The sequence below is a fragment of the Coturnix japonica genome, chromosome 1, assembly GCF_001577835.2.
Source record: "Coturnix japonica isolate 7356 chromosome 1, Coturnix japonica 2.1, whole genome shotgun sequence".
NCBI classification, from domain to species: domain Eukaryota; kingdom Metazoa; phylum Chordata; class Aves; order Galliformes; family Phasianidae; genus Coturnix; species Coturnix japonica.
This window is the reverse complement of record NC_029516.1, coordinates 11844897-11859239: the sequence shown is the minus strand read 5'-3', so window position 1 is coordinate 11859239 and position 14343 is coordinate 11844897. Positions and strand designations below refer to the sequence as shown.

Below are 14343 nucleotides of genomic sequence, written 5' to 3'. Positions count from 1 at the left end.
CTCTTGGATTCATAAATACCCATTGTATTTCATGTCTAACATATATTTGATGTGTAAGATAGTTTAAGTGAGTCCCACTCTGTGGTCAACACACCACATACTAAGCAGTTCATAGTTGACCTGCAGAAGACCGTATGAAAAGTCTAGTAGTGCAACTGCTTCATGGTCTATATGCTGTAAGCTGGCAGGAGTGTGTTTGTTTGGAAAGCCCAGAAACATTGAAAGTAAATGATTTCCTCAGTATAGAAAGGAAATTTGCATCGTGTAAATTTAATTACAGGAAGCCGTTGCAGAGGGAAGCCTGTTCTCTAGTCTTTAGGGGAGGTAAGGCTTAATGAAACTTTTCTGAAGGCAGAACTGCATGTTTCTGAGAATGTAATTTGCTTTTATGATGCTGTAGTTGATACATAAGATGAATACTTTGTAGTAGCAGCAGAGAAAGAAGATATGGGGCATTTCCTGAAATGTGGTCTGTGCCTTGGAAGATAAAAGGCCAAATGGTATTTGGATGAGAAAAGGGTGAGAGGAGTAATATAGGTGATATGTGAAATATAGCCTAGTTCATTGGATACTTGCTTCTATTACCACCTTGACTCTATATAACCCCATAACAGAGAAGAGTAATAAATGATGCTATATAACAACTAGAAACAGTTCAAACAAGAACAAATCTAGAAGAAAATATCTTTATACTGAATGAATTAATCTTGAGACAAAGACAGGGGAAAGCAGATGCATAAATTAATAGCAGTTCTGGCATTAATTCATGCTTCTAGATAGAACTCCATGCTATAAGAACAGGGGTGTAGATAACAAGGAATTCAGTACATTTGGAAAAGAAAAACTCTATGTGGGAGCTGTTGCTGGCTAAACTCTCAGTTTAGTGCCATGTTTCATCTCGAAGCCCATCGACATTCCAAACAGCAATCACTTACAAAAGATAAACTCCTCAAAGGCTATTTGAAGAAAAGCTGAGCAAGTAAAATCAATCAGTAAGAAACAGACTCCATCACTTCTTCCTAGCATATGAGAAATGAAGAGGTACAGTGGTACAGTGGCACAGAAATGGCAGAGAGCTTTGTGACAGGGGAGAGAGATCCTAAAGGGATTTCCAAATTGCACTAAAACTGTGGGATTAAACTTCAGAAAGATTTATGTTTTAAAACCTCATGGCAGTTTGAGATGTTTACCTTCTTTATAGTCCAAACATCACAAAAGTCATCAGTCAATATAATGTCCACAAACTCAGGTATTGTAGAGGGAAACGAGATGACAAATAGTGATGAGGAAGCGGCAGATGTTTCCCCTTCAGCAAAGTGAAGAACAATAGCTGAGAGAGATAGGACTCTGGGCTGGGGATGAGAGTGATGGCAGTCTGCAGAGAAGACATCCAGATGAATATGACAGATGTCAACAGCACCAGTAAGAACCAGCTGTGAAGAGAAAGCTGAAGTGAGTTTAATGTGCTAAGACTTTATGCCAGGCAGGTGAGAAAGCAAAAAGCTGCACCTAGACAGAGCAATTAATACTGTCTCCTGGTTATATGAATCGAAAAGGAATTAACTTTACTGTCTGCATCAGGAGAGGAGTAAATTGGGTCATTTCTAAATATGTAATACAATGATGATGATGATCTGAGGAACACCAGATCAATTATCTTACTCTTCGTACATTCCTGTCAAACTGCTGGGCAATTTGTTGTCAGAAGTGATACATTTCAAAGAGAGCACAAAGGTTTGAAGAAGGATTACCAGCAGTCATACAATTTCTAATGAGAGGAGTCATCCTAGAGCAGATGAGTGGTGATGAAAGAGCTGTAATATGTTTGTAGACCACATTTGAGGAGTAGAATAAATTAACAGCTAAATCACTTTATATTTATTGATATATGATAATTAAACAATTAGATTATCACTTGGCTTAAGTGGTATGTCCTCTTATTAGGGCATAAATGTTCCTTATGTAGTATTTGTAGGTAAGGTTTTCCTGCTGTGTACGTGTCTCTGCATATATGGAGTTTTCAGGCAGTTACTTTGCTATAAAACCCAAAAGCATAGGGGTTCATAATATAAATAATAAAAGAATTATTATAAGCAGCCAGAATACTACAGAATTCCAGGTTTTATTTCTGTTCCTAAGTTCTTCAGTTTCCAAAGTTTTGAGATCAAGTGAAGTTTAGATCATTTGAAAACACACACACCATAAACCCTGTTTCCATGCATTCTCCTAAGGCACACTTTAGTTCACTCATATGCTCTCTTCTTGAGCTATATTGAAAAATAAAATTGTGGGCCAGCTGTGGCTTATGTAAGTAAATATTAATTCAGTGAAATCAAAAGGAACTGCATTACTTTATTAGAAGATTCAGTTTTCCTACTTAAATCCAAAATACTAAGTGCTATCAATGTGATTTGCTAAATGACCTTAGTTAAATATCCATACATGGAAAAAATCAAGGATGTTTTAAATCTGACTTTATTCTGGGAACTGGAAATGAAATTTAATAAAATCTTAGAATAACAGAGTGACTTACAAAGTGGGAAGAGACGTTCATCTTTGATTTCTGTAATGGACTTGGGCACATTAGAGCTGGCCCTGCATTGAGTTGACCCTGGATCAAGTGAAGAAACCCAAAATAACAAGTGCAATCAATTATTCACTACATCTGTGCATCTGAAAGTCTAACATCTATCCCTCAGCCCCAGCTCGCTGGGTAGATTTGACCCTCTCACAGTGCTGCTGGACCACTCACAGCAATGCAGCCATAGATTGGATTTGTCCTGTCTGTGCCCATGGTGTGCTGATGGTTTTCATACACTCAGGAATAGAAATATCCTGCTTTAAGATGCTTACAGAAAAACTTGACAGAGGTTTGGCACAACACATCAATGAAAAGACTAACAAGTGCCATAATTTAGGAAAAGAAGTGAAAAAGATCAAGGAAATTTGTATAGGAATTAACTGTGATCATTGCTATGATCATTTGTATCAATAAGTCCCTATCTTGTTGAAATCTCTTCCTTTCCATCTGATTTCTGTCATCCAGAAATTAGCTATGTAATTAAAAGAATGAAATCAAGCCTTTGCAAATTACTAAACCATAGGAATGTGTATTTCTGTGGCACTCTGCATCAGAAAAGGTGGCCAAGCCAGAGGCACTTTGTGTGAGAGAAGCCAAAGAAGAAAAGGTCTAAGCACTGAAGTCCATTTTGCTTTAGACTCTAAAAATGCCAGTTATCAGACAGCAATTGGGAAGAAATGAGAAAGTTTGGAATGAATTCACCATTGCTTTCAATGGATTTGTCCTTAGAGCAAATATTGTCTTTACATTTGATATTAAAGGGGTTGCCTGAAGACAGTACTACAACAACATGGATGGCAGACATTGAACACTCCAAGCTCTCCTGCAACAGTGCTACCTCCCTGCTTTGTTCTCACCTTCATCTTTCCCTTTAGAACAGATAATCCTGCAGCTGAAGGGTTCAGGGTTTCAAACCTGCAGGGTCCATTCCTGCTCCTGTTGGAAGAGAATGCGACAGCCCTGTCAGGAGGAACTCAATGAGCTGCCTGAAGGACAAGCTCTGTACTAGGCCTTGGTATCCATCCATGTTGCATGAGGGCAACAGAGAAGGCATACTAAGGCTGGTTTTAATTCCAGATCAGTGTGGTTTATTCTGTTCATTTCCATGAATGAGGTTTCTGTGCCAGAGAGAAAGGTGGTAAAGCCATGCATGGCCAAAGCCATGCAGAAGCGATGCAGGAAAGCAGGAAAGCGGTTTTTCAAGTTTTGAAAACTGGAACACCCCTGAATTACTTACTGTCCCTGTGATATAAAGTGGCATAATAAAATGACTCAGTTGCACTGGTTTGTTCATCTGACCTGATCCTACCCATGTTTTGAAGTCAAGAGCAAGTACTTATCTACCTATCTGCATGCTCCTTTATCAAGAGGCAGATTTAGCACACTGGACTTAGGGTGCTTGACCTTATGTTAGCAAAACAGTCTGATTCAAGTGCCATAATATAACATTCTTATTTTACAGTCTTCATACCTGATGCCATCTCCAGTGTGTGGTTTCTTGTTTCCATTTTGGATGTGTTCTGTTCTTCCTGCAGGTCTGAATGCAGCAACTGTGAGATTGGAGAGCAGTGTGGTGTGATTATGCATGGCAATGCCATCAATTTCTGTGAGCCATATGGTCCCCGAGAGCTGGTAAGTGCTTTGCAGGTTTAGTGTTCAGCAGACAGTCTCTTTAGCAAAGGTGACAAAGCCACGGAAAAACACTACAGGAACATCCAAAACAGTAGATGACTGATAACCAAAAATGGTTGCAATCTTTTGCAAAGGAATCTCTCTTGAGCCAGTATATAACTGTTATTTAAAATATCTGTAACGCCAGAGGGGTTGTGGATGCCCTGTCCCTGGAGGTGTTCAAGGCCGGGTTGGATGGGGCCCTGGGCTGCCTGGTCAAGTATTAAATGGTTGGTGGCCCTGCCTGTGGTGGGGGGCTTGGATATTCATGACCTTGAGGTCCCTTCCAACCCAGGCCATTCTGTGATTCTGTGAAAGGTGATGTAAAAGAGCTTTGTTGTCAAATTGTCATCATCATCTTTTTATTTCCGACAATGAAATAAAGACAAGGTTCATTTTTCTTTTTATATTCTATTAGCTCTGTCCCTTTTTTTTTCTTGTTGCTGTTGACAAATGTTAATTTGGTTGTAAAACATCACTTGCAAACAAGGCATCTTAGAGATTTAAATGCAGCCCAGAGCAAGCACCTGCCAGTCTAAGGAAAGTGTTTGTAGCAAATTGAGTCATGATGAACATGACAAAATTAATTTCATTGGGGTGTAGTTTGGCCATAAAATTGCTGAAAGAAACAACATGGTGCAACTTGCATTAACTTGGGATCATCTGGGTGGGGGAAATTAATTGAAAGATATATAACCAATGCCCACATGCTGCAGCTGACACCAGTAGTTAGCTGCAGTGATGTAGATAAAATGGGAGTTTTTGAAAGAACTGAAAAATTGCAAGAGCAGCTCAAAACCTGTTTAATTCAAAATTAATTTTCATGTTTTCAATAGTATTCTGAGTGGAGGGAGAGGCTAATGAGAGCTATTTGAAGAGGATAGATGGAAGAGTGCCATAAAGCAGAAGAGGTTTTGGCCAAGAATCTTCTCCTTGTTTTAGACACTGACAGTTCCTTGAATGGGTTTAATTTTATGTCTTTGACTGAGATCTAAATTGCACAAATGCAATGTAGATGTTGCTGGTGACTCAAATGCATAAACAGATTTAAAAGCAATTCATTCATTTTATGGGTAAAGGAGAGTTTCAGTCATTCCCTCCATAGCCAACTCCAGCAGGGAATCCTGACAGTGCTGCTAAATTGCCTCTCTGCTACTTTGAATCCTATCTGAACATGCTAAGCTTCATTAACTGCCTTGAGAAGAAATGTATTGTTTTATGCCCTGTACAGAAACTAAGTCACACCACTAGGATGCTTTTTCCACATTTTTTTACTCATTTTAAATTCCAGTATTGCTTGTAGGTAACACTTCCTCAAAAATAACTTTCTTGCATTTAGCAAACCAAGGGTCCCAAGTAGTTTAAAATGTTGCTAATTAGATGTGTTCTTCCTGCTGATATGTAATTTAGCCTACCTTTATTAATCACAAATTGACTTCAAAATCCAGCCTTGGACTGTATCTATTGTATTGACACTTGGTAAAATGTTGCTGTCATAACATCAGGAACTTGGGAAAAAATTTATTATGATGCCTAAGTGGTGTGATTAAATAATCAACTGAAAAAATAATTATGCTTATGAACAGCTCTAAGCGTAGTAATGGAAGTATAAATATTACAGCAATGTTGCCAAAAAATCAAATCGTTATGAAGGGTTTTGTATTTGCGATGAGCACAGGATACTGCTCATACCACAGGTTTGACCTGGGTTCATTTTTAAATATGGACACAGATTTTAATCCTACTTTTTGTTGAAATGATTTGATATACACATGTAACCATCTTTCAGCATCTAAACAATTTCTCTCTTCCTGTCAAAATTTGTAAAACCTTTTTTACTTCTCCAATCTATATTTGTTTTTTGAGACCCACTCTTGATATTGCTCTTGAAATGTTTCTGTTCACAACTCCTTTTTCCACATCATTGCTTTAAAATACTAAGTGAAGAGGAGTTGAATTTGCAAAATGTATTATATCAACAACTGTGACAGCTATTGGTTTTCTTCTTTGACCTCCATCTCCTTTCCTTACTGCCTGTAGCTGTCTGCTTCTGCAGGGAGAGGCTGTTTAATACCAACTGTCTGCATCTGTTGGTGAGAATTAACCACTGGTAAAATCCTGGAAAGATATTTAGTGTGAGGGATGTTGCAGAGAAAAATAGCTACTAAAGACTCCCTGCCAGCTCAGAAAAAAGAAGTAGGTTTCCTTTCTGGAGCATCTGAACTTAGCAGTCCTTTACAAGGGTTTTCAAAAGGTTTTTGGAAGTTTTCATTTTGTTTTTGTCTTTTTCTTTTCTAAAACATTACCTGAACAACTCTCAACATATTCTCTACAATTTTTTTCTGAATGCCTTTTGTGATAAATGATAGCGTTTAATTTCTTGGTAATATGAGCTACTGAACATTGATAAAGGGTTTCGTTTTGAAATTAGAACTTGCACAACATAACATAATTAATTGAAAGTAAGCTAATATAATAGGTGCTCATAACTCAAGTCAGAAAGCACTTTATTACTTGGCATGATAAATGTGATGTGTAATATTGAATCAATCCTGACAGAATGAACATAAATTGGGACATGAATGCAATTTTAAAAGAGTTAATATAAATGCAACTTCCTTGGTTTTGCTTAAAGACTATAATTGCCTTTTAGAAGTATACCAAGGAGAGAAAAATTTTATTTTCTGCTAATATAATGTACAGATAATGGAAAATTTTCAAATAGATTTGAAAATTGCTATTTGAGATTATTGCAATGGTTGAGAATCTGTCCCACCAAATCTGTTCACAGATCATTAATAGCTGTGATTAATTACTTAAATTTTCATTCATCCTCCTAAAGCACTTGTAGCCATATTATCAGCTAATCTTTAGTGCATTTCAGTGAAGATCCCATGTGTTAACACATAAGAAATTTTCTTCTGTATTCAGTGTGTGTGTGTAGAAAAAAAAAAGACATCAAAAACTCATGCCAAAACAAGCCATTTCATGGACCCTTTTCTTCTCAGTGTGGAGGAAGGAAAATAAAGATCTCTCTGATGTTCTTTGTCATTCAGTGAAAAGTTGCTGGTGACTCAAAAGTGTAAACGGATTTAAAAGCAGTGCTCCCCATCCTCACCTACACCCACTAGAACATTCCCAGGACCAGGTCTCCATCTGTTACAAATTCACAAAGACCTTAACTTGGTGCAAAGGAGCACTGGACAAAGCTCAGCCCTTTTGGCTGTACTGCACCATTGCCTGGAGGCAGAGATACTGTCCATACAAGAGCTAATGGACAGCATAGTAAACCAGGTTATTTATAAATGAGTTCATTTAAAAAAACTTTTAAAAGTTTTTTTAAGAAAATGGCAGTTTTGTGTTCACGAGCTCAATTCTGTATTTTGCAGTTCACCAATTTTATTATTGTTGTTGCTGATCTTCTATTCAGTTTCCTCACCATCCCTCAGATCACAGATTTCTTAATGGAAGTGTTTATCACTACTCTAATGGAAAATAACATGAAGTTTTGGTCTGTGGGTTCTGACATGGGAGGACAATTCCAAGGTCTTCAGATCCAGGCTGCAGGCACCACTGGCAATAAATATCAGATGAATTTACTTAGGGCGTTTGCTGTCACTGTTCTTCTAATTAAATGACATTTTTAAGATTGCATAAACTTACTGTCTGATCAATTTGTGCCTTTTTTCCCCTTTTTTCTTCTGTTTCTTGCTAATGTGATCTTTCATTCTGTACATTTTTCCTTTTTCACTCTAGCCTGCAACGTTTGCTTATGGTGATAAATCATATCTCTGCCGGGTCTTTTGCAAATGGGAATGAATCAAATGTCGAGTCTCTTCTTTTTGGGATGATGATCCATTAATTCTTGGCTAAACAGTTGCTATGAGTTTTCAGCTCCTCAACAACTAGATCAGGCAGTGTCTTTGTAGCAGTGCTTCTGGCTTCCTTCTTATGTAGCAGTATTGTTAAGCTTGACTTTCAAAATGTATTGAAAACAATTTTAAAATAATGCAGGTGGTTTTATCTTCTTCACAGTACCATAATGCTATAAAACTGTCCTAATTTGAACTACTGAAATATGAAGGTATTGAAAAAGGGAGAAAGAAAAGCAACACAGGTGGGCAGTGTCCTGAATACAGAGAGAACTGCTGGGAGTATTTTGCCCGTCTTTAGGTCTAGGTTGGATGGGTAGATGCTACTACAAAATTTCCTGGTGTATATTATGCTGTACCACCAAGTTTTTGTTTGCTTTACTGATGAAGACTAAGATTATATTATTTCCTCTAAATATTTAATTTTATTATTTTCAATTTATTTAATGTTATTTTTGTTATTTATTTATAATCATTTTTGTTTCTTGTTCTGTGCAAAGATAAGTAAATAAAAACAATTATATATGCACATGTTTATCGTAGCTGGCTGTAGATGACAGGGTTGCCTCATTTTTTAGATCTCCTATACACTAATCAAGTACTATGACATATGATGAGATATCAATAATCAAAATGACATAACAGCAGTGTCTCCACAATCACTCAACCTGAAAAGATAGGAAATTAATAGTTTTATGCACTGGAGATCTAAGTATCCAGAGACCTTCCATGCTTTCAAAGAAAAACAAGTGATGAATGTACTGTTTTGCTGACCTAACACAATCTCTCTGCTGTTTGCTTTTCTTCCTGTAGACCACCAATGGCCTTAACACAACTACTGCATCTGTCCTTCAGTTTTCCCTTGGTAAGTTTGGCTTAGTCTTTCACCTGAGAAAGCATAAAAAGTCATTGTTGCAATGGAAAATGACCCTCAGTTTCATCTTCACTGTTCTTTGGTGTGGCACTTGACATGAGAGATTAAAAACATCTTGTAAAAACTACAGCACATTTATTCATCTCTTGATAATCCATGAAACTCACAATATAAACTTTGAAAAGGAACAATTCCAATGGATACTCTGATGGTGGGAGGTGTAGTCATCGATTAATCTTTATTGCATCTATTTTATAAAGCAATGGCAAATGGTATAATCACTCTTCCTTTCTCTTTCTCTATTGTGTGATTGCTGTTTCTAAAATAGAACTAGCAGAAGTGGATTTTTCTTCTTTAATATTTAAAACCCTTGATGTCTTCCAGGTTATGGTTGGATAAAGCTGTTTTTAACACATCTATACAAACAGAATAGGTAGCAGGAGAGAACTAAAATAGATGCTATTTGATTCTGATTATTTACAGGGTGGTGGCATGCTTTACCACCTAGAATGCCTGTTGTAAGTTATTGCAATGTGTAGTCAGGGCTTATTGCAGAAGCTGTGGCTTGGGCTGAGGGCAAACTTGGAAAACACATAATTCCTTAAGTTAAATCTCAGTGTTCAAAGTACGAAGGAAAAATGTTCTTATGACACAAATAGTTCAATAAAAAAAGCAAGAAAGAAATATAGCTGCTTTCTCTGTGGACTCCTGGATATGTATTTCCAAATTATATACCTATTTTTAAAAAAGTAAATCACTACAAGTATCTCAGCAAATGTGTGATTAAAGTCTGGAAATCTCAGTTGGAAATAAGAGCTATCAGGCAGCTTGGCAAGCTGCTTCTTTTTTTTAATGGATCTGAAATCTATATCCTAGAAGGCTCAGAAATACATCAGTTATATTTGTTTCTACCTGAAGTCATTCGTTTGACTATTTGAGGGCAAAATTACTTGTCACCGTGCAGCTCACAGCAGTGTTATTAGTACTGATGATTGGTATATATGTTTTTATATAGAATTACCATTTTTAAAAAGGTAGCAAAATGTGTCTGTTCCTAAGCTGAATTACTGCACAAAGATCCAGCACCTCTAGCCAAAAAAACAGCCTGGAGCTGCCCTGCAGCTTCAAGCAACCAGTGGAAGGGCAGCAACTCACTTGCTTTGTTAGGACATGCCATTCACCCTCAGAAGCAGTCCTGGGGTTTTTAAAGTCACACATTTCTGTCTCATTTCCACACCTGTGGCTGTACCATTCATAGTCAGTGAATGTTTGCTGGTCCAGCTTGGCAGCTGGGTCCCACTGCAGGTGGCATACAGAGGATTGCATTTCCAAAACATGTAACAATTAGATCTAAAATTTCATTTTGGTCCTATCATCTGGGAAGGTGAAATTAAAAAAGGTCAAAGAATGGCCGAGTAGGAAATATCATGTGTGGTAACAATATCCTGAACTGTACAAGTAGAAGCTAGTAAAATCGCCCATGTAATAGAGAAGGAGGAGAGTGGATATGCATCTGAGTAAATAAAATTTCAGCCTAGGTTCAAAATGTATCACATTACCTGCATGCCTATGTTGGGCTTGAAATATAGCACAGATTGGTTTTGTAACTGATAAAAACCCGTGTGAGCCAGGAGACTGCTGCTGTGCTCAGCAGTACTTGGCTTTACAATCATAAAACTGAACGAGGCATTTGCCAGTTTCCATCTTATTCCCAAATGTCCAGATTAATCATAACCCTATTTAGAGATTCATCCAAGAGAATTACCTTTTCTTAAAGAGGGTTCAACACTTTCTATCTACCACTGAATAGCTTAAGCTGAAGTCCTTTGGGATTGCCTTTATATTAGATTTCTCACCTAGCTGTGGCCACATGAAAGTGCGTATCCTTTGATTTCTCTCATCACTAATTATCAAATGGAATTCAGTATTTGCAGCTACATAAGCAGGTTAAGACTGGAAAATGAAGCACAAAAAAAATTGGCTTTGATTACATCATGACTCTCTGTATGGTCAGAGAGGATAAGATCCTAGTGAATTTTTCATTACTTGATATTCTGTGTAGTTTTCTTAATGTGCTATGCATCTGGTAGCCTTGTATTCTGAAGGGCAATAGAGTTCAAAAGGAGCACTGAAGATGAAGCCTTAATTAGGATGGAAAGGTAGTTAGTAAGCCCAATTCAGCACACAGGACAATATTAATGCACTGTAGCTTTTCTGAGCAAGAGCTCATGTCTCTGCCATGCTACAATCCACTCAGAGTTGCCGGAGCCAGTGGCATTGCCTTGTTGTCCAGGGCTGGGATGATGCTTACATTCATGCACTGTAGGCCCAAGTGTGCAGAAAATTTCATTTCCTTCAGATATCTTTAATCACCCATGACTACATATCTACAAGACCAAGCACAGATATGTGAAAGAAAAAAATCTAGCAGTTTCCTCAATACTCAGTAGGATTGTTGATTGAGATATTTAAAGCAATACCTTCGGACTCCCATGGGCCAGAAAGTCTAGTTCAACAACTTGGGACTGCAGGATATTACACAGATGTTAGCCTGAGTTGTTAGCTGAAATATTCTCTCTTACTCACTCCAAAGCTCAGGCTTTTCCCCTTAGCTAAGCCACTAGATTTCTCCAGGGATGAATGTGAGCTGTCAATCATGTAGGCCCATGTGATGGAAGGTGACTAGATAGTAATGAGAGATTAATAACAGAGGTAGACGTGGGAAGAAAGCTACTCATGGAATCCTGTAAGGGGAAGAGAAAAGACTTTAAGGGAGCAATGCCAAGGTGTCAGGTGTGCAAGTGGCACTGTTCCTTGGGCATCCTCTTCAAGCATATGCTCCCACGTCTGTGATACATGTGGCTGTGCATGCTCTACGTGGGCGTTCAGAATTGTCAGACTATTTGCAGCCCTCCTTCTTCTGCGGTGCGTGTGTCAAACACCAAGCGGAAGCTGATGAGCACCAACACTTAGCCTGTCCTCCCATGCAAGTGCTCCTTGGAGCCACGTGTGTCTCACCATGAAAACTGTTTGTAGGGAATATTAAATTTCCTTGAAAAAAAAATATTTCCATAGCTCTTTCTTCATGCTTCAGTATTGATGGGTCATTTTTGACTTCTGAACAGTATTGGAAAATTGGACTAACTTGATAAGGAAAGCACTCATTCTTCAGCTTTGTTCGTGAAAAATCTTGAGCACTTCTCAACAAGCAGGGTGAATTTGACAGTGTCATTGACTGGATAAATGCAAAATGTTTGTAAGAAAGGATTATATCTTAAAATTCTTTTTAACTTTTATGGTATTATCCAAAGATGCTCAGTCATTATTAGAGCACACTGTTAACTGTTCCCCCTCTATTTTCTAGCAATATTTACAAATTGTTTGTCTCTCTTAATATCTTAATAGTTGTCTGCAGAAACAGGAAGTTCCATTGGAAGAGGCTGCCCAGACAGGTTGTGGGGTCTCCTTGTCTGGGGATATTCAAAATCCTTCTGGACACTTTCCTCTACCACCTACTGTAGGGAACCTTCTTTAGAAGGGGTTGGCCTAGATGTTCTCCAGGGGTGTCTTCCAACCAAACCCAACAATTCTGTGATTCTCTCTATTTTTTATTAATTTATTTCCTAAATGAAAGTAACATGTTACACTTTCTGCTTTCACATGCATAAATACTTCATTGACAAGCTCATCATTTAATCACAAAAACAGGTAATAGAGCTAATCATTTCTCCAAACATGCTCAACAGTGAAAGGTATTTCACTCTTACAGTTTTATTTCCTGGTAGAGCAGTCACCACTGTCTTCATTTTAAAAGTCTTTAGCTTTATAAATCAATCAGACTATGAACACTACTTAACTGAAGAGTAATTCTGTTGACCTTTATATTTATAGCATCATTTCTTTTTAAGAGGAAAGCTCCCTGTGTAACTCACATATCAAGAACTTCTGTGTGGTCTAGTATATTTACAACCTATTTTTAATGCTTCCTCTTTTCACAGTCTTTCACAAGTGCAATAGAAAAAAAACAATTTAAAATATGCTATTGATTGCTTTTGATTAGCGTATGAGTAAGGGTCATTGATTTGGATGCAGATCTTTGACATAATGGTTCCAAAAGGGTTTTCATGTCATGCCCTGCCTTGCCTCAGACAGCAGGTTAGTGAATCATTAACACAGAAGCCTCTATTACTCTTTTTGAACCACTGAGGTCCCTAGGGTTAACACCAGAGTTGATTTACTCTGTAAATCTACGGACTAAGGATCTCACTGATGTTTGTTGAAGACAAAGCACAGATCGTTTTCATCACCTTCAGTGAAATGGTGCATCTTTCTCCAGGCTTAGGTTTCTTCCTTCATTTTTGAAGTGGCAGTTTGTTACCACTCTGAATCTTAGAGAATTAAACTACAAGTAATTGATTCTGTAGATAAGGGAAATACTCCTATTTTACTCTGATATGTGTTCAAGCTACAATAGTAATAGTCATACTAGTAGTTTTTAAAACAGAATTTATGAGTGTGCCTTTTAGATTAGTAGTGACTGCCAAGATTTGATGTTTCAGAAACACATTTGCTTCCTTATTAACCTCAGGAAAGAGAAGATCATAATGGACATGAATTACTTTACAAGAATAGCCTAAAGACTTATTTGACTCCATGCAACAGTTCAAAGACTCTTGTCATTTATATTTTTATTATATTTTATTTCATTTCTAGTGGCAGCTGTTATACTGACAGTACTGCTTTTGCATCATTTATTCATCTTCTGCTTGGATTCAGACAACCCAACAGAAATTCACACATCCAAACATGTTTTGTTGAATGCCACAACTTTGGCTGGGAGGAACAAGTGCTGACTACTTCCTCTTAATTTTCATTTTTGCTTAGTTTACAACTAGCAACAACTATCCCATGACTGACAAATGCTGTAGTAGCTATTTTATGTGGTAGCACTGGACCTGCCCTCAGCTGAACCAGGCATACATGAGAAGTTTCTTTTCAGAATTGCTATGAAAATTCACTCGTGTGTCTCTAGACAAATAAAGTGAAAAAGAAACCCCTTCTGAGGACTACATGGAAGAGTATTTCATCTTTAAAATTTCTCACTACCTCACTGAACACAATTTGTGGGGCCAAATGTTTTGGACATGTTGAGCCGCCTCCTTCAGCCGCCAAATGAAGTATGGATGACTTCCCTCAGCACTCAGGTTTCTCCTTCTCTGACGCCTTCCAGGAAACACCAGATTTGTGTGCTTGGTGCATTTACAAGGTCATGTTGACTGTGGTACAAACAGGGAAGGAGAACCCCTGAGGCACACGGTGGAGGAAGGGAGATGGTGGTCCCAGGA

At 37.8% G+C, this 14343-nt stretch overlaps 1 protein-coding gene across 3 annotated transcripts in view; it reads left to right on the top strand.

Moving 5' to 3' along the window:
- RELN (reelin) overlaps window positions 1-14343 on the top strand; it is a 251068-nt gene that overhangs the window by 113656 nt on the left and 123069 nt on the right. For all 3 annotated transcript variants that reach the window (XM_015884323.2, XM_015884245.2, XM_032442336.1), the window contains exons 7-8: window positions 4117-4213; window positions 8938-8989. In XM_015884323.2, coding sequence (XP_015739809.1) covers window positions 4117-4213; window positions 8938-8989 — 149 coding nt within the window. The remainder of the gene's footprint in view (window positions 1-4116; window positions 4214-8937; window positions 8990-14343) is intronic.